The sequence below is a fragment of the Magnolia sinica genome, chromosome 2 (assembly GCF_029962835.1).
Source record: "Magnolia sinica isolate HGM2019 chromosome 2, MsV1, whole genome shotgun sequence".
Classification (NCBI taxonomy): domain Eukaryota; kingdom Viridiplantae; phylum Streptophyta; class Magnoliopsida; order Magnoliales; family Magnoliaceae; genus Magnolia; species Magnolia sinica.
In genome coordinates this window covers 16,031,898-16,051,879 of record NC_080574.1, presented here as the reverse complement: position 1 = coordinate 16,051,879, position 19,982 = coordinate 16,031,898, and the positions used below count along the sequence as shown (strand labels likewise).

Genomic DNA, 19,982 nt, shown 5'->3' with positions numbered 1-19,982 from the left:
TAAGGTGGACCATGCATTTTGGCTAGAAGGCACAAGTTTTGTCCTGTCACAGGGCCAGGGCCAGGCCCAAGCCGGTTTGTGCCTACGCTGAAAAATACGGCCCGGGCTTTGACAGAGCTTGGTACGTCCGAACCCGACCCATTGATACCCCGTTAAACCCTAACGAACAGCAAAAATATGCTTGTTTTCGTTTCCAACCATGGCGGAGCTGGACGAGTTGGTACTCGCCTCATCTCTTGGAGACACTGGAATAAGCTGCTGGGATTTGCGTTCTGGATCAGAGCTGCTCCGTTACTGTTCCTGCTCTTCCTCAACCCATAGCCTCGCCTCTATCGGATGTCGATTCCTCGCCTCATCTCAGCTCCAAGATTCTTCTTCTTCCACCCCTTCCCTTCTCTACTGGTCCTGGAACAAGGTCCGTCCATTCCTCTCTCTCTCTCTCTCTCTCTCTCTCACCTTCTCATTGTTTTGTTTTGCTTAGGTTTTTAAATGTCTACCAATAATCGATCTGGACTGTCCATTCGTTCCATAACACTATTGGTAGGCCATGATGCAAATATGACACCGTTTAGATGATCCCAACATCTCATCAATGAATTGAAAAATGTACAGTCGAGATTCTGCGAAGGCACAAAATAATTCCAATCATAATATTGAGACATCTAATCGATACGCTCCACCATGAATTGTTTATAAGTCCGAAGAAGAGTTTTGGTTTAATGAGGCTAGCCATCCAATCTTTGGCTTTTAAAAATTGACGGTCAATAACAAAATGGCCAAACTCTTAGGGGTCGCTTGGACGCCCGTAAATGGTTTAAGTGTTAAATGATTTACAGGTGTAAACCATTTACAACCTGTCCTGTTTGGCTGTAAGCTGTAAATGATTTATAGATAAATGATTCTGTGTTTGGATAGCCTGTAAATTGTTTAAGCTGAGAGCCTTTCTTTGAAAATATAGCCGTTGGGCTGTAAATGGAGAGCCTTTGAATGAAATCCCATCCTTTTGTCTGTAAATGCTGAAAATTGATTTACAAGCATCCAAACGCCCCCTTGAGGGTTAGGATCATCCAAGGGATTATGACACGTTGGGCTGGACCATAATGGGACTTACGTTCTATGCTGCAATATGGTACATTCTGCATGATGGGGGATCATTACTCTCATAGGCCTATCAAGGAAAAATGGCCACGCCCTAAAAATTGGGATATTCGAACCATCCAATTATGGGCCCATGAATGGATGGTTTAAAAACAAATGGAGGATATCATATATGCATTCTACTCCAACCAGACTGTCATATAATTCTGATGCTTTTCTTGACCATGGGACACTATAAATGGTGCAGTCCATCACATGTCCTGTATTATGCCACATGGATTTTCTGGGTTGAAGATATTTCTAGTTTGATTGGATAGAACATGCTAAAATTTCTTCTGCTTTTCAAACCTCAGCTCAAAAGATATTTCAACTAATTTCTTTTTGTGGATTTCTGGTGCTATTGCTAACGTACTCTCTCTCTCTCTCTCTCTCTCTCTCTCTCTCTCTCTCTCTCAGCCTCAGCCAGAGGTTAGAAGCTTTCCTGTTGAGCCAATCAAACCTGTTGTTTCTAACTCAGACGGCACATATATTATTGGTGGAGGGTTATCCGGGCACATGTTCTTGTGGGAGGTGAATTCTCCAACAGTTTGTTCCCTTCTGTGATGCTTCTGTTAATGCTACTAGATAGTTTGAAATTGCAGCAATCTGAATAATTTGTAATGTTGTGGACATTATAGATGTGCAATGTTTGAAATGTTTTCTTAAGAAGTGGCATGCTCATTATCGAGCTGTCACTTGCTTAGTATTTTCTGATGACGAATCACTATTAATTTCGGGAGCGGAGGATGGACACATCAAAGTTTGGTCCCTTTACAGGTACTGAATTCCTCTTTATTTACTTACATATGCTATACAGACCTGCTATTAGCGCCCGGTTGACATTTTCCATACTTGGATGTGGGAAATGGGTGGATTTAAATCAATTGGGGTAGGTGTACATGGTTCAATAGTTTCATTTTTATGTGATGTGATTTCGCATGAGTTGTGTTGGTTTTCAGTTTGGATTGGGATGAGTCACCAGAATGAAATGGAATGAGTCGTCATACCTGTTTCAGTCTCCAGACGATTCGCAATCCGAAACCGCTATTTTGAAACTTTGGTTCATATATATATCAAATCCATGCATATCTATCTGTGCAGTCCTCAGCATTTCTTCTTGAGGTCCTCATGTTCTATTAACTTGTTTCTTTTTTGTTTGACACAACAGGCTGTTTGATGATATGGGAGAAACAATGAACCAAAGTCCCTATGAACACGTCTTTTCAGAACATACTTTGCACGTGACTGACATTGTTGCTGGTTATGGAGGATGTAATGCAATTATCTTGTCTTCTTCGGAGGATCGCACGTGTAAGGTTCGGTAGGGTATTTATATAGATTGTATGCATTATCATACCTGCAAAATGGAAGTTATGTTTTTCTTTCTTATTTACTTAATTTTTTCAATGGGAATGGAAGAGTGGCATGGCTTGGCAATGATATGCATATGCTTTTGAATTGGAACTCCTGAATTGCACCTTGCTTTTACCCTTCTTCACTGTAAATTGAAGAGGCCAATAGTCTCAAATCATCTTTCCTACAAAATTGATTATGTTTGATTGAGCCTATAATATGAACAAGGAAACAGACTAACGGTATAATGAGCAATCACAACTTGCTTCTCTATGATGAAGAAACCTTAAGTAAAGGAAGCTCCTTTTATTTTGTCCTGTCAAATTGACGGAGTCTCCATGAACAAAAGTTTACATTGTAAAAGTTTGTGGTTGTGGCCATCTTCTCGAGCCTCCACCACTAGATGAACTCTTTTGATCTCCAGTTACTTCACTGCCTACGTCTATTTATATTTTTTTGATAGGTATGTTTGGAGCCTGGGATTGAACCCATGATTTCAGGGGAGCATGTTGCATCACCATTTCTGTTTTTCTTGGTTTGGATCCCATTAGCCCATTAAAGATACATTTATGTTTAGTCTCTTATTTAGCTCAGGCATAGGAGGAGGTTTGATGTCAAGTAGGCAGTTGTTCATTGAACTTCTGCGAAGCAATCACAAGAGCCGGCTCTGAATAGATTGGACAAGTCTCTGATGATGATAATCATGATATGTTAGCAAGCAATGGGTAAGATGAATTCTTTTTAGGGATGCTCTTTCCTAAACTAACTAGCTTCACTCTTGTGTGTTTCGTGTTAGAAAATAACGTTTGCTTCTTTGTGGATATGAACCACCCAATGAACCTTAATTGATGAAAACATCCTTTATCCTCCATGCAAATAGTTATTATCGTAATTAGCCCCACCCTAAAATTTCTATGGGGAGAAATCGATACCAGTAAAAAAGAACGAGGAAAAAGTGAACAACTACCGAGTTGGGGACTAAAGTTAGTGATTTTAGACATGCTCATTTAAGCCTGAGAAATTGACAGGACCAACTTAGTTGATAAACTCTCTCGATGCTAATTATGGGGAACTCGTGCCTGGGTTATTTGAATTACCCATTTGTGGTTTACTTCTGTAAAAAATCATAATGAAACATGCATGCTCAATCCTCAAAATCAAGTGGGTAAACTTTTTTTCAAACTCTAGACCGCTCTGAGAAAAACAGAGTTTGAAGTCCTGGGGTGCCTATAAGAGTTTGGTTTGGGTCCGGTACCAAAAACAAGGTGCTGAGCTGGTCTGCTTGAGTTTGTGTACCTATAGTGATGCAAGACAATTAACCACTTGCTCTAAAAGCTTGAACTGATAGAGCATGGTGAATTAATCTCTTTATCTTATAGCTCAAGCCCCACATCCATGGATTAGGTGCTCGGCCGAACCCTCCTCGTAGGCCCCAAATCCATGGGTTCCTCAGGCCACCCACTCCGAGTGTGCCCCTGCATCCCACAGGCCACCCCACTCAAGCCTGGTGTGAAAATGCCCCCGCATTACATCAGGTCTTAAAGCTGTTGGCTTCAATTGGGTTTGGATCTGTTTTGGGTCGGGTTTGGGTTCTGTTTGCATAAGAAGAGAACAAGATGGCAGAGAAGAGGGGAGTTATTTGATACTTAGCCAGAATATGCTGGTTGTTTTGCAGGCACTTGGATATTGTACAAATGGCATATATTATGTTTGATTACAGGACCTAGGGATAGATCAGTTTTTCGTGATGAGATTGATTGAGTATTCTTAACTTGTGATTTTTGGATATTAGTTTTCTGAATTCAAACCACTAAATATTTTGAATTTCAATCATCCATTAAATGCCCACAAATCATCCAATTATAAAATCTAATCAGTCTAACTTTTGGTCTATAATCTTTCTAAATAGGCGTTCAGGATTTGGACTGCTTACTTTAAGTTACTTCCATGTCTTGTGTACCTGTTCTTGTTTATTAACCATCACAAACTGCTACCGATATTTCATAGGGCTAGATTCAGTATGATAGTTCACCACCATTAAAAAATGTGGTGATTGTTAAACCATAAACATGGCATAGTCAAAATGGCATTTGGATTGTCCAAACACTGTTCCAATTCTGGATGGAGCACATGTATTAAGAAGACAATATATGATTTTTGCCTTATAATTTGTATAGCCATCAATTGGATGGTTAGGATTGCTTGATCAGTTTGATTTTAGGGATATGATCAATCATCAATGTGTCCTACAATTTGGGTGGTTTGGATAGGGCCGATAGGCATACATAAGTGTTACATGAGCATATGATGAGTCACCACCATTTTCAAACTGGTGGTTATTATAGGAGTTTAACCAATGTTGTAGTGCCTTTGTGTGTCAACCAAGGTTCTGAATATCGATTTTTGGGGGCATATTGGCCGAGCGTATTCAAATTGTCCAAAAACAGGCCCGCGTTGACCATGTTTTTTTCGAAAGGTGATAATTTTACTGAGGGAACAAACAGCAAAAACAAAAACACAAGCGGAAGCACAAAGCGACAAGAAAACAAGGAGAGAGAAACAAAGGAAAAAATACACATCAGCTGCCCCAAACTAGCAGAACCCCGAAAAAATCGACCATGGAGCCCAATCTCGGAAGAGAATCAGAACTCTAGAGAAAACCCCCATAGCTGAAACTGACAAATTCCTAAAACAACGATTGTTACGTTCAACCTTGATGGCCCAGATCATAGCTAGGAGGATAATCCTCCATTTCCTTTTGCCCAAAGCCCCATATGGCTTTGCGTGCCAAACACAGAAGAAATCATTTATAGAGGTCGGCATGACCCAGGAAACACCAAGGAGGCGGAAAACGCTCCACCATATGTCAATAGAGAAAGGGCAGTGCAGAGGAAGGTGATTGACAATCTCTTCTTCCCAAAGCACATTGACCAAAAATTTTGGCCCAAAAAATTTTAAAAAATATTTAGAAAATAAGAAAACAATGTAAAACACCATGATCCTTTTTTATTGTGTGTTTTGGTATGTATTCAATAGCGTATTAGATCATTCTTTGATAAGTATGTTGTCTGCTGGTTTGACTTGTTGAAAGTCAACCAAATAGGCCCTAATCAAACGCAAATCAAGCAAGCATGATTTGGCCGATTAGGGCCATGACAATTGAGTCCCACTACCAACAAATATAATAATAATAATAATCGTAATAATAATAAAGATGAAAACACACACTCACAAAAATGGTGGTTTACTTGGCTATGTCATTTTCCCCAAATTGATCCATTTTTCTTTTATTTGTTGAATCCACTCAGATCTTGTGGTTTAATTCCCATAATAACCCGTGATCTAATTTAAAACGATTTTCTAAGCTTCCTCCATGGTCATGGTGTGCCTTAATGGCCATTACAAGGCTGTAAAGGCTATTGCGTAAATGTAACAGTGGCAACCGTTATACGTTACGGGGTCATAACGGTCCATTATGATTCCTGTAAAGGCCATAACGGTTCATTACGGGGCTGATACAAGTTTTTTGGGTGTTTTTTTTTTTTTTTTTGAATTAAAAAAAAAAAAAGAGACCGCAACAATCATTATAGCCCGTATCGTAAAGGTAATAGTGCTGATCGTTACGGGCACCGTTTCTGTTACAGAATACCTTGCCATGGTTTAAATGGAAAATAAGAGGAAATTTGAAGTAATTAGAAGGGGGCCTCCATGGTTAAAATGAAAAAGGAAGCGGAAAAGCATGAGAAAAGAGTTAAAAATAAAAATCAAAAGGGCTTGTCTCGTGTATTGCATCTTGGCCAAATATGGATCCAATACAGCCAATAAGATATGACATTCGGAACCATTGTGTCAACTCACATTTACAAATAGCTAATTTGACTACCACCCACATGTCAAGGTAGCACACACGAATGAGATCTATGCTATCCATCTAATTGTGGTCCCACCATTCAAATGCCCTTGACCAATACTTGGGGCTGTCCACTGGTCAGTTGGAGCTGAAATTAATGAAACAAATGAACGTCCATCCTTCTCTTTCCAACATCATGACTGTTTGACAATTTTTTGGATTTTTAGGCAGGGGCTTCTACACAACGGGAATTCTGGAAAAAAAAAAAAGAGAACTTGGGGGCAGCTTTGGATATTATCTCAAATGCAGTTGCCACCTTGGCACTTGGGGGCAGCTTGTAGATGGTCCAATGTGCACACATGTGGGATTAGTGACATAGTAATAAGAGAACCTACATGTGAGAGCTCTACTTGTGGTCCTACCATCTTTCCCGCTAATGTGACACGTGTTGAGAAATCTGCACCATGAAAACAGTAGGCAACACCATGAAGTTCATCATTCTCAAAACTGAGCATGATTGGGTGGTCTGTTCCTGTTCTCAGTGCATCAGTTGGCCATTGATTCCAACAGTTTGGCTCATCTGATGAACAGATCAGCATGAGTTTTGTGGCTGGTGATCCTCATGATGGGGCCTATTGTTTTCATGGTGTGAATTGTCAACATGTGTCATGTTGACAAGAAAGATGGTATGGCACATGCACACAAGTTGAAGCTGATTCTATTGCACCACCCAAAATGCATTCCCTAGGCCATATGGGTTTGATACCCTACTGGGGTGGCCATCAGCCCTGATGATTTCACCATGCATTAATGCTCAACATGAGTCAGAATCATCTATGTTAGGGTTTAAGGCTGTCTGGGTAGACCAGTGGTCCACCATTCGCTCCTATGGTTGGTCAAGATAGCTGCGATGAAGGAAATGGCTAAGCCCAACATGATGACATTGACTGGTTATTTGTCAATATGACTGATGACTTCATTGGGATAGTCCTGTCCGGCCAAGAAATTCACACCAATATCATTGAATGATCCACAAGAAATGACCATATCAAGGCACAATGATCATTATTGATGACAATTTCATTTTATCATAGCCCAGCAAGGCATTGATCCACTGTTTGGTGAATCATTAAGAAGTTGCAAGATAAGGTGATGCATGACATTTTTTGGTGGGAACCTTGGATCCATAAAAAGTTGACCAATAGGGACTTCCACTTCTAACTAGAAGTGCATTCACTACCCTCAACCACTTGCTTCTACTCACGGTTTTGAATAATGGTATTGGGTATCAGTGGGGCCCAAAAATGAAATGATATGATACGGGGCATGTTGGACCCATATCGGATTGTATGTGTTTGCATGTGCGGAATTTTTTTTCATCGTCCATTTTTTTTTTTTGAAAATTTACCAGGAAAATAGGAGAAATTTTGTAGAACACCAGATTTTTTTATTGTTATTTTTTAAAAAAAATATATTTTCTACATGTATTGAATGGCTTATTAGATCATTCTTTGATAAGAATGTTGTCTGTTGGTTTGACCTGCTGAAAGTAAACTAAACAGTCCCTTGTTCAATACAAATCAAGCATGGTTTTATAGATTAGGGCCCATTATATTGAAATACAACAAAAAGAAGATGAGAGAAAAAAAGGATGGTTTTTCCCTTTTCTAATTTCCCAAAATTGTTCACTCTGCTTCAATCCACCAAATATCACTCAAATATTTTGTTTTGATCCCCAAACTAAACCTATATCTCATATACAATGAGTTGTTATGCTTCCTCCATGGTCAGAATGAAGAAATAAGTGAAAAACTAGAGAAAAATTAAAGAAAAATGAAATGGGCCCTTTATAGCCTTATCGGCCCCATATCAGTGCTGATATGTGGTTTATTGGTATGTATCTGCTGATATGGACTGATACACCCCACCTTTTTATTTATTTATTCAACTTACCTGTTCACCCCTATATTGAGTAATGGGGGTGGCTGATATGGTCATATTGTACCTGATTCACAAAATCAAGCTTCTAGTCCCACTCTTGGCCATTACTGCTCTCATGGAGGTCCTATTAGCTAGTAATGTTGTTTGAGCGTCCTCCCTTCAGTATATTTTTGCTCAAGTGACCACACCCTAGCTTAGGCTAATCTCAATACATGTTTGATCTTTGTCAGCTGATGTTCCACTGGTCGTGGTCGATATGCATCCAACTGGTCATTTGTTTTTCTTTTTCTTTTCCTTTTTGAAAAAAGGTAACTGTTCATTTGTATTTTTTTCTTCCATTCTTGTATTTGGGACCAAAACAAGCCTTACCCTTGCAGCCAAGAACCAGCTTGGACAGCAGAAACAGTTGTCACCATTGTCGGTATAGTAAAACCTGCCCCCACTACCATGACATCGGCATTTGCAATTCCATGTTTAGGAACTGTTTAATCAATGTATTTGTGATTTCATTCCATTTGGTAGCCCTTCTTCTATTCAACCTGTCTGATTGAGCACCCAAATACCAAGCATCCTTGTAGCAAGCACCCTTACGCTTGGATCCCTAATTCTTTCACGGGGACATTGCTTTTGCTAGTGTAAGAGGATTCATTTCCAGTATCATATCGTTTGTCTTCCCGTTGCAGGACTGTTGGATCAGCAACCAAGGTCCACCATTGACTCCGCTTTTGGCGTATGAAATCAGGCCATCAAATTTGTTCAGGGGCCAATCAGTCCTTTTCCAAGTTCATTTCTTTTGCTTAGGGTATGTCGGGTTGCACCAAATATCATGCAATTTCCTTATATTTTGCACCAAAGTAGACTGATTAATCATGATGTATCATGAAATTTCATGTTCATGAGTTCATGATATTTGGTGCAACCAAAGTCACCTTTATTTATGATGACAAGTATTTAGGATGTATGTAGTTTCTATATTTGATGGGAACCTGGGGCTGGTGGGAATTGGAGGTGTAGCTCACGACAACAGTGGTGCAGTCATGGTTATTCTGAGTCCCTATTAGTAGTCTGGACTCCATCGTTGCTGAGGTGGTCGGCATGCTAAAATCTATCAAAGTGGCCTGTGAGTTTAATTTTCACCCTGCAATTGTTTGAGGGTGACCCGAGGAATGCCGTTGAGTGGGCTAATGGTGGCGTTACCTGTGATGAGGTTGGTAGACTTGATTGAAGAGATAAGACCACTGTGTGATGATATCCTTTTACCATGTTCCTCGGTCTGCTAATGATGTGGCTAATTGACTGGCCAAAGATGGGGCAGCAAGATGTGGTTTTGTTAATTAAGGATAGCAGGGCTTAGGCTGGCCCTTTTTGGCTATGGCGCTGTATTTTGTGTATGTTCCAGAGGCTGTTGGGGCCGTTATGTTGTTTTGAGCTTTCCTGCTTTGTTTTGTTGTGGTGATGCTCCCTGTTTTGGGTGTCCCGTTGCTTTGCTTTAATAAAGATTCTACTTTTAAAAAATTAAAAATCTTAACAATGTGGCATGGTTGCTGTGATGCAGCAATGCATTTGTCTTCCTCTCCATTGCCAGCTTTTTATTTTATTTTCTTTTTCTTCTCTCTTGAGTTTTCTGTAAAGTGTGTCATATTGGTTACGTAACAACTGTTATGTAATGGTAACAACTTAATCCATTATGCGATGCGGTTCAAAATGCCCTGCTTGAAAAAGATGAACTGTAACAGACCATTACAGGGCCATAATGGCCATTACAGTCCGTTACAACTTAGCGTAACCATTACTCACAGTAATCGGAGAAGAAAATGAAAAAATAAAAATAAAGTTTTTTAAAATAAAAAATAAAAAACCACTTGTGCTGCTGCTGTGCTACTGCTCTTCCTCCTTTTCTTCTTCTGCTACTACGCTGTCCCCCAGCTTTTCAAGACTGCTTGTGTCCCTTTGTGAGCCAAGTTTTAAAAGGGTCATTCTTTTTTTTTTCTTTTCTTTTTACTTTTTAATTCTCTGGTGGTGTGTGGCGCTAGGTGCACTTGTGCTCGGGAAATTATACACGTGGCATATATTATTTCAAAGTACATCAATTAAATTGTGGGACCCGCTGTTGCTGAGTCATTGGTCAAAAATCAAATTGTTTTAGTGACTGTAACTGCTGATTTTTTGACACTTGTTTGTTGAAATAGGACCACCACTGGATATTTTTCATTTTTGATGATCTAATAAATGTCCACTGATGTTATAGTCGGATGATGAAATAAGCATACTTTCAGGCCAATTGCATTAGAACAATAGTGCCATTGATTGCATGAATTTTGAGCCGATCTGGGGCATCAAGAGGTCCCCTAAATTGGGGACACAGACACTACTTATCTAAATTTAGTTACAATTTTTTCTTAAAATTTCTTAGGAGGAATGATGTCAAATACTTGGGGACATAAGTAGGATGAGTGCTATATATTGCATGAATTTAGAGCCGATTTTGGGGCATTTGAGTGGTCCTCAAATCGCAGCGGGTGGTGTGTGTGTGTGGAGAATAATGTTAAATGCGTAGGAATATGCATTAGTGGGATGAGTGCCATATATTGTAATTGCCAATTTGGGGGTATTCGAGTGGTCCCCCAAATCAGCGACATTTTTCATCCGAATTTTATTTTAGTTTTTAAATTTCATGGGGGAATGATTTCAAATGCTTAGGGATGTGCACTAGTGGGATGAGTGCCATAGCTTGCATGAATTTCAGTCCAATTTGGAATAAATCTAAGCTTGTCAAGTCAATAAAATAATCAGACATGCCGAGGCAGCATTTTTCCAAAGAGTAGACTGTGTGTGTGTGTGTGGAATCCTCTAAATATTTCAAATTTTCCTGATATTTTTTATGGATTTTTTTCTTTAAAAAAAAAAAAAAACTGTTACAGGGGGCATACTGGCCATTATGCCCCCATATCAGCTGTTACAGCTGTTATGCATTTCGATTTCAGTGGGTACAGGTACGCCTACCTAAAACTGATACACACACCTTGGTTTTCTGTTTTCATGACCTTCGAATTTGTTGCAGAAATTCATATAATAGTATGTACATTTTTCAAGTTTATATTGTTGGTGACCTTGCAGCAATTACGTTTGTTTTGCTAATCAAAATTTCCTTCATTCTAGTGCTCAGATATATCTATGCTGATGTAAATGCCTTAGGTTTGGAGCTTGTCTAAGAAGAAATTATTGAGAACCATTGTGTTCCCTTCTATAATCAATGCGGTTGCACTAGACCCTGGGGAATATGCATTTTATGCCGGCGGTAGGGATGGCAAAATATATATCGGCGCACTTAGTGCTGAAAGCTCCCCAAACAGCACTTATGGAATGCATATCATTGGTTCATTATCTGGTCACAGGTTGGAAATTTTCTCTGTACTGTTCTTGATGAATCAATCTTTTTATCTTCTGTTTAATGAGCACTCTGAAACTGTCTTCGCTGTGGTCCATAGTATTTTATGACCAGACATATCTTCACATGTTCTTTTTCATTTTATTTTATTTTTTTTCTAAATTTAGTTCACATGTCAGGCTTGGATGCATGGTAAGAAATCATTATTGATCTCCTATAGCTGATTGAGATGTGATTAATCACTATCAATTGGAAAGCATTCTAATGGTATTCAAAAAGGGTGATTGTGGAACCCATTACGCGATGTGAGATTGTAACACCCATTCTGAAAACAAAAAATTTGCTCATAATGGTCCTATAATGGCCGATACATTTTTCTTCCTTTGAAAATATTCTTGACTGTTACAGGGCTGTAATGGCCATTACTAGTGGCCATAAGACTGGCCATTACAGTCACCTTTACCATTACTGGATTCCTCCTATTCATGCAAATATTAACTAGAATCTTTTTGAATTTTTGGAAGTTCAGATTTATGACCTTGAACAACAACCTAATTTCGGCACAATTGCTTGCTTATAGCCACTATTTCAAGCTTTTCTCATGGTCGCATTTGTCATGCTTCATGAAGTAAAAGAAATTTTAGATCGACTATGGCCACCTTGCTTGGTCACTAACACCTCATGCAATAATGAATTTGACTTTTATCTGCAATAACATCTGACATGTGCATATGTATTGGTGGGAAAATGCTGTGTCCTGCCAGAACATCCCAAAGTTGTGCCCTGTCCGTTCTCATGGTGGTTCCCACCGGATGATCAGTTCCAATCGCTGGTCACCACACAAGTGTATGGTGGAGATTTGGATGGATGCAACTTATAATGTCCTTGTGGCACACTAAACTGGGCCTTTTTTGTCGGCTAAGTTTTCTGGTGTTTGTGACCCATTTTGGAATCTAGACCCATATTATTGGCTATATTTATTGCATTGAGAGGAAGCTCTCCTGGAGAATGCCGCCGAGCAGCTTTACATATCAAGCTTTTCTCCATATCAGATAACGGAAGCATTCAATATTCTCCTTATTTAATATGTTGTGATTCCAACTTCTCAAAATTTCCTAGATTTGGCTGATTTCCCTATATTGTAGTTTAACTTCTACAAGCTGTTATCATGGAACAGTAAGGCTGTTACTTGCTTGGCATTTAGCTTGGATGGAATTTCACTAATATCTGGATCTGAGGATGGCACATTTCGAGTTTGGGACATTAAAGCCCGTCATGTCAATCGTATATTCAAACATGCAAAAGGTATCTCCCAGGCTAAAGCAGCTGGTGCTAAAGATAGTGCCATACAATGCTCAACCCAAGATTTTGCTCGGTTTGCTCAGGTTTTTTGTTTGCACAAGTGGGGCGCATGGTCTTGATTCGGTGATACAATGTTAATATGATGGGCTCCACTGTTGTTGGCTGACCCATGCGACAAAAATCTCCCAGTTGTGAGAATCTATCCTTTCGATTGGTGGCCATATGCTAGATGTTGTGAAATAAAATACAGCAATGGTCTGCATTAATTGGCAAAGGAACAAATTTTGATGTCAGGGAGATTTCAATGCATGGAATCAAGGTGTGGCTGTGGTATCAATGGTGGATCACTGAACCATGGGATGCGATTGTTCTGAGGTCAAGCATTGTGCTTTAGCTCATTGCTAACTACCTTGACTGTATTTTCATAAGGTATATTGTCATATAGTTTGTATGAATATCTTGTTATTTTGCAGGTCCTATCAATAACATCCTTGTACTTAGAAAGCCACCACCCTCAAGTCCTCAGACATCAAGAAATACACAAGGCTCTGTATCTAGGAGGCATCTATTGTCAACATTACCGCCCCCTCTGGATAAATATATCAATTCAATGGATGGTGATGATGGCACTAGGGTTGTTAGGGCAGTTCTTGCTCCTCGTGACGAATCATTGGATAGTCAATTCCTCAGTTCTCATGTGATGATAAATCAAATCAAAGAGCTTCAGGTTCTTCTTTTATGATCATATCATTAAATTTCAACTTGTTTGTAATTGCATATTTCATGTCACATTTTTCTTTTAAAATATATCTGCAATCATTTATATGATATGCTTGCTTCTTTTTTCCTAGTCACAAAAGATTTGAATGATTTCAAATTTGAAATTGACATGGTAACATATATTGGTATAATTTCTCAAAGGACCAGAACATTGGCGAGAAAATATTCACAGTTTTCCAGATTTTCAAACATTAGCCTGAGGCATTGATCAAACACATATTTTAAGTGACATGACTAGCACATTGTTAACCTGAGAAATGGTTATTAGAAATTTGCATTTTCGGAATCCATGTGTTTGCAGAAGTGATAGGTTCATTGAGCCATGTAATTCTTGTCCGTCCTCTCATCTTTAACTTACCACCATGCGCTTTTTCTTAACATGAGCGATTATATAGAAGCTGTTGAAATGTTACTCACTACTTCTTCCTGCCTGTTTTCAAGCTCTTTATCTGAAACCCATCAATGAATTTCTATATAGTACTGACCCTCATTGTGCCCCACAAAGCATAATTTGATGAAAACTAATGAATCCCCACTGTTCTGCTCCCTGCTCCTGAATATTGATGACTGGTATGCTATTTCTAGATGCTCAACATGTTCTGATGAGGCAGCAATGTGTCCTTTCTGTACTGTGTTTGTACATGTAGTGCATTTATGTTTTGTGCTTGAAAATGGGGTGTTTGAACTGGCATTCATCTATTGATAAACCTTTGCATTCTCCATCATGCATGGGTCCTTTAGCAAAGATGACATCATCCCCATATTGCAGGTGTGGGCAACCATCTGACCACCCTTCATTGGAAATACCTTTATGAACCCCTTGCTGAAGTGCAAGAAACCATGCTGAATCTCTCCAACCATAAGGAGAAAAGTGACAGAATGCCTTGTTGAAAGGCATGAGAGGAGAAAACTTACATCATTGCTTTATTAATCATCCTAGAAACAAGGAAGTACTTGAACATGGGGAAATGTTTCTCAATCATTTGTTTTGAATATGAGTCTTTTACCATATAATGTCTTCTATATAAGCCTTGTTAATATTCACTTCATGAATTATGTTCACGTGCATGACAGCTACAAGTTTTTTTTTTTTTTGGCAACATGTTAACGTCTTGTTTTGAAGGTTCTACTCTGTTCATTTTATGAATATACTTTGGATGGAAGAGAAACCACATCAGGAAGTTTTTCCTAGGTTTGTTAGTCTGTCAATGGATCTGAATATCATGGTTGCCCGTTGTTACTCCTTGGTTGGAAATGAGGTGATTTGGACTCCTTTATGCAGTAGGAATTTGTTGGAAAATGACCACCCCTCATTAGAAATACCTTTCTGAACCCCTTGCTGAAGTGCAAGAAACCATGCTGAATCTCTCCAACCATAAGGAGAAAAGTGACAGAATGCCTTGTTGAAAGGCATGAAAGGAGAAAACTTACATCGTTGCTTTATTAATTATCCTAGAAACAAGGAAATACTTGAACATGGGAAATGTTTCTCAATCATTTGTTTTGAATACGAGTCTTTTACCATATAATGTGTCTTCTATATAGGCCTTGTTAATATTCACTTCATGAATTATGTTCACGTGCATGACAGCTACAAGTTTTTTTTTTTTGGCAACATGTTAACGTCCTTGTATTGAAGGTTCTACTCTGTTCATTTTATGAATATACTTTGGATGGGAGAGAAACCACTTCAGGAAGTTTTTCCTAGGTTTGTTAGTCTATCAATGGATCTGAATATCATGGATGCCCGTTGTTACTCCTTGGTTGGAAATGAGGTGATTTGGACTCCTTTATGCAGTAGGAATTTGTTGGAAAATGACCACCCCTCATTAGAAATACCTTTCTGAACCCCTTGCTGAAGTGCAAGAAACCATGCTGAATCTCTCCAACCATAAGGAGAAAAGTGACAGAATTGCCTTGTTGAAAGGCATGAGAGGAGAAAACTTACATCGTTGCTTTATTAATTATCCTAGAAACAAGGAAATACTTGAACATGGGAAATGTTTCTCAATCATTTGTTTTGAATACGAGTCTTTTACCATATAATGTGTCTTCTGTATAGGCCTTGTTAATATTCACTTCATGAATTATGTTCACGTGCATGACAGCTACAAGTTTTTTTTTTTTGGCAACATGTTAACGTCCTTGTATTGAAGGTTCTACTCTGTTCATTTTATGAATATACTTTGGATGGGAGAGAAACCACTTCAGGAAGTTTTTCCTAGGTTTGTTAGTCTATCAATGGATCTGAATATCATGGATGCCCGTTGTTACTCCTTGGTTGGAAATGAGGTGATTTGGACTCCTTTATGCAGTAGGAATTTGTTGGAAAATGACGGAGAGATGATCGAATTGTTGGAATTGTTTCAAAAGATAATGCCATTGATGGGAGAGTGGGACTCTTTCATGTGGGTTATAGAAAATCTGATAAATTCGTTGGTAAATCAGTTTATAACTTCATTTCTGGGTCTTCATCGAAAGGCAAATTAGCTATACAACTTTGCTGTGGCATTATAGGGTTCCTCCCAAAGTGGCAGCTTTGGCATGGTTTGTGGGAAGAAATAAGGTGCTCATGGATGATAATCTTTGCAAGAGGAGGGTGATTCTGAACGTATGTTTGATGTGCATGCAAAATAAGGAAATGGTTTATCATCTTTTTCTTCATTGCCCGTTTGCTAAAGTATGGCATAGGTTTTTCGAATTATTCGGAACATCTTGGGTCATGGCAGGATTCATTGAAAGTGTTTATTGGGAAGGAAGGGAAGCCAACATGGAAAATATCATTGCTGGCTGGAATCTGGACTCTATGGTAGGAGAGGAACAATAAGTGTTTTCGGAATCGAAGCAATCGGGTAATGGATGTATTCAATAGGGCTAATTGAATGTCGTGGTATGGGCAAATACAATTAGAGCTGTAGGATAGAGTATTCTTTTTATGTATATTGTATTTTTTATTTTTTTTGGGGGTTTTGGCCTCATATCTAATACAATCATCGCCAAAAAATAAAATAATAATAATAATTATATATATATATATATATATATATATATATATATATATATATATGTATATATATATATATATATATATATATATATAACACTAATGATTGAGAATTGTCTTCCATCCCTTCATAAACTGTCTTACATCCCTTAATAAAACGTGTCTTCCATCCCTTCCACAGATTTTTGTTTATGCGTGTCCGACCCAATTATATTTCACAAGCAATATACCAACACAGCTTCTTACCTTTTATCTTTTTCACCACTTATTTTCTAACGATTTCAGCGGTTCTGTATGAATTCAGTATTTTACTGTATTGACGAAATAGGCATATACACATAAATGCTTTCTTGCACACTTCGGATGCAATAGTGAATTCAACTGAAATGATGAGAGTATTATACAGTAGCAATGATGAGATTGTGGTCTCTTTCCTTAGCATTCATCTTTAACTTTCAAGTTGCAATTACATTACTTTCAAATTGGACTTGAAAGGACAGTTGCTGCTATTTGAGGGATAGCTCCTTATTACGGATACTAGGAAACATCACTAATCTTTATAATTTACTCCTGATTAAACTGAATGTTCGATCCATTTGTGCATCTAAATGTAGTCTCTGCATTCGATGTTCTGTTAATTACATTTATTTGAGGGATAGCTCCTCATTAAGAATACTAGGAAACTCACTAATCTTTATAAATTCCTCCTGATTAAACTGAATTTTCGATCCATTTGTGCATCTAAATGTAGTCTCTGTGTTTGATGTCCTGTTATTTACATTTATATGAAAGAGAAAATATAGTTGAGAGTCAGAAAGAAACCTGAAACCTGGGGATGCTGCCATTTTATTTTTTTTCAGCAACAGGGTTCTTCAGCTGCAACAGAAGTGGAGTTGGAAAGATTAAGGGAAGACTGCAAAAGATCACTGCAAATGGTCCAAAAGTGGAAGAAAATGTATCAAGACTTGCTTCGTCTCAGTATAAATGAGCTGTTGGATGAGGACCAAAAGGGAGGAAATGCCTGAGAAACAGCTTCCTCTTGCTGTCTGAAAAACACATGTGTAGCCCGCCAATTACATTGTGTTGGTATTAATTGCTATGATCTGGCCCTCACTAATTTATGGTACATTCGGAAGTACCCATGTTCCGTCTGAGTCGTGCTTGATTTCTGCCCACTTCTTGAGTGAGATCAGAATTGGCAGGAGTTGTTCTTGCTTCACTGTTGATTCTGGGTATAAAAAAAAATCGAGGTCCAATGCAATGGGGAAGTGCACAAGCTGACCTTTTCGGGCCACTCCAAACAGGTGGAAGGATAGCAACTTTGTCTGCAGTCTCGGGGACGTCCAAATAGTACTTTATTTAAGAAGTGCAGTTTTCATTTTCTTCTCCTTTTGTTGAATGGCGTCAAAAGAGGACTAGTTGAATTTATCAATTTTGTTAGAAAAGCATGATACTTCTGCAATTTCCTTTTTGATATTCTTTTAGATGTTTTAATTAACTCATTCCCTTCCCATGAAATCTTGCTTTTGTACCAGCATGATACTTCTGCAATTTTGCTTTCATTCCCTTCTCAATACTTCTGCAATTTCATGCATTTCTCAATCATTTGGTTACTGTAAATATTGCTCTTTGGTGGCTCTGATTTTTTTATGTTTTTCCCTGTTGCTTACATTGTTTCCTTGGATATTATGTAGTGTATTTTCCATTGATGTCTGGGGCTTTCACTAACCCACAAGACACACATCTCCACTTTGACAACACATTCCAATCTTGCATATTCGTGGAACATCCGAGCCATTTATCAGGTTGGCCTGACCGGTAGATGACCTAGATAAAGTATCAGGTTGTTATCGTGCATTGCATGTTGATGTCAGTCCATCTTTTTTAGATCACCCATTATAGTTCTACCTTTGCAGCCCACATGATGAGTTGAGCGCAATTTTCATAGATCGACCATTCATGGACTAAGGCAAATTATGCTCATCTTGTAGGTTAGAGGTTTTGAGTATAGAGAATTCTAGAATAGGGTTGGAGTGTGTAGAGAATGGTAGAAGTGTGTGGTGTTGTGTGGAGATCTGTTGGATGTTTTAGAGTTCTCTGATGCAATGCTGTAGAGAGTAGTGTAGATTATTCCAGCAAGATTCTCGAGTGCTTTGGTTGTTGGATGATTGCCACATGGCACCGTTATCACCATTGATAGAGTAAAATTTTCTCTCAGCTGAGGTGGCAACCTCATTTGTAACCGTGCCAAGAAGGTTGTAACCCTAAAGCTTTCAGGTAGTGATGCAAATGGGTCGGGTTGACCTGATGGTTCCTTGGGCCGACCAGAATATCTGGTGGATCTGATCCAAAATTTAGACCCTTGCGGTGGGTTTGGGTCCTTGTCGAAGTTCGACTTGAATTACTAAAGGGGTTGGGACTGGTTCCTCTTTGGGTTAGACTATAGCAATATTCCCACCTTTTTTTCTAAAAATTGGTTACCCGTCCACTGCTTTGTGACAATCTGAATGCAGAACCCACCCAGCTTCATCTAGATCCAGGACCCACCCAGACCCTACGCATTAAAGTTTTTTTTTTTTTTTTTTCCTTCGACTCCACCCAGACCCGACCCATATTTTACTAGATCGAGTTTGGGTCAAAATTCCAATCTGATTCATAAAAAGTCAGGTCTGGCCCCCCTCGACCTGATCCGACCCATTTGCCACCTACTCTCAAGTAATAAGCATTCTTCCATTCACTTGTCTCTCTTGCATTCTAATAAGTTTTGGCACATGATACTTGGTGTGCGTGCGTGCGAGGCTATAGGCTTATTCGGGACTGTGAATCAAGTGCGGCATGATCTATTATGCTTGTGATGCCATAAGCTTTGTTTTCTAAATTCACTCCACTAGGTTGCTTCTATAGAATATTAGAGGTTGCTTCTATTGAAAGCTGACCTGTTGTTTCTACAATCTTAACAGCCTTTGTATGGGCCTATAAGGCCCATTGTGCTACCCTTCCTATTAACAGTCACTCCTCCCATGCAGTGAGTGGGTTGTGTAGCTCACGCGGTGCGTGACATCAAATCCCTCCAACAGCTTAGATCCTTTGTAAAGATCACCCAGCTAAAAATCAATCCAAGCATTCAGTGGGCCACACTTTCGGGTTTTCTGGACAGTTGTGCATTGTTTTTTTTTTTTTTTTTGTTATATATATATATATATATATATATATATATATATATATAT

The 19,982-nt window shown here is 38.8% G+C and overlaps 1 protein-coding gene across 1 annotated transcript; it reads left to right on the top strand.

Moving 5' to 3' along the window:
* Nucleotides 1–143: 143 nt before the first annotated feature.
* LOC131236421 (protein ROOT INITIATION DEFECTIVE 3-like) lies at nucleotides 144–18,349 on the top strand. Its single transcript, XM_058233564.1, has 8 exons — nucleotides 144–415; nucleotides 1,555–1,687; nucleotides 1,776–1,914; nucleotides 2,306–2,453; nucleotides 11,477–11,676; nucleotides 12,847–12,974; nucleotides 13,445–13,698; nucleotides 17,616–18,349. Exons 1-8 carry the CDS (start codon nucleotides 200–202, stop codon nucleotides 17,778–17,780), a joined length of 1,383 nt encoding a protein of 460 aa, XP_058089547.1. The 5' UTR covers nucleotides 144–199; the 3' UTR covers nucleotides 17,781–18,349.
* Nucleotides 18,350–19,982: the final 1,633 nt, after the last annotated feature.

Excerpts from the sequence above, each read along its gene's own strand:
- LOC131236421 (XM_058233564.1), top strand. The coding sequence starts at position 200 with ATGGCGGAGCTGGACGAGTTGGTACTCGCCTCATCTCTTGGAGACACT. Across the intron at positions 12,975-13,444 it reads TATATTCAAACATGCAAAAG|GTCCTATCAATAACATCCTT; the intron begins GTATCTCCCAGG and ends GTTATTTTGCAG. Across the intron at positions 13,699-17,615 it reads ATCAAATCAAAGAGCTTCAG|CAACAGGGTTCTTCAGCTGC; the intron begins GTTCTTCTTTTA and ends ATTTTTTTTCAG.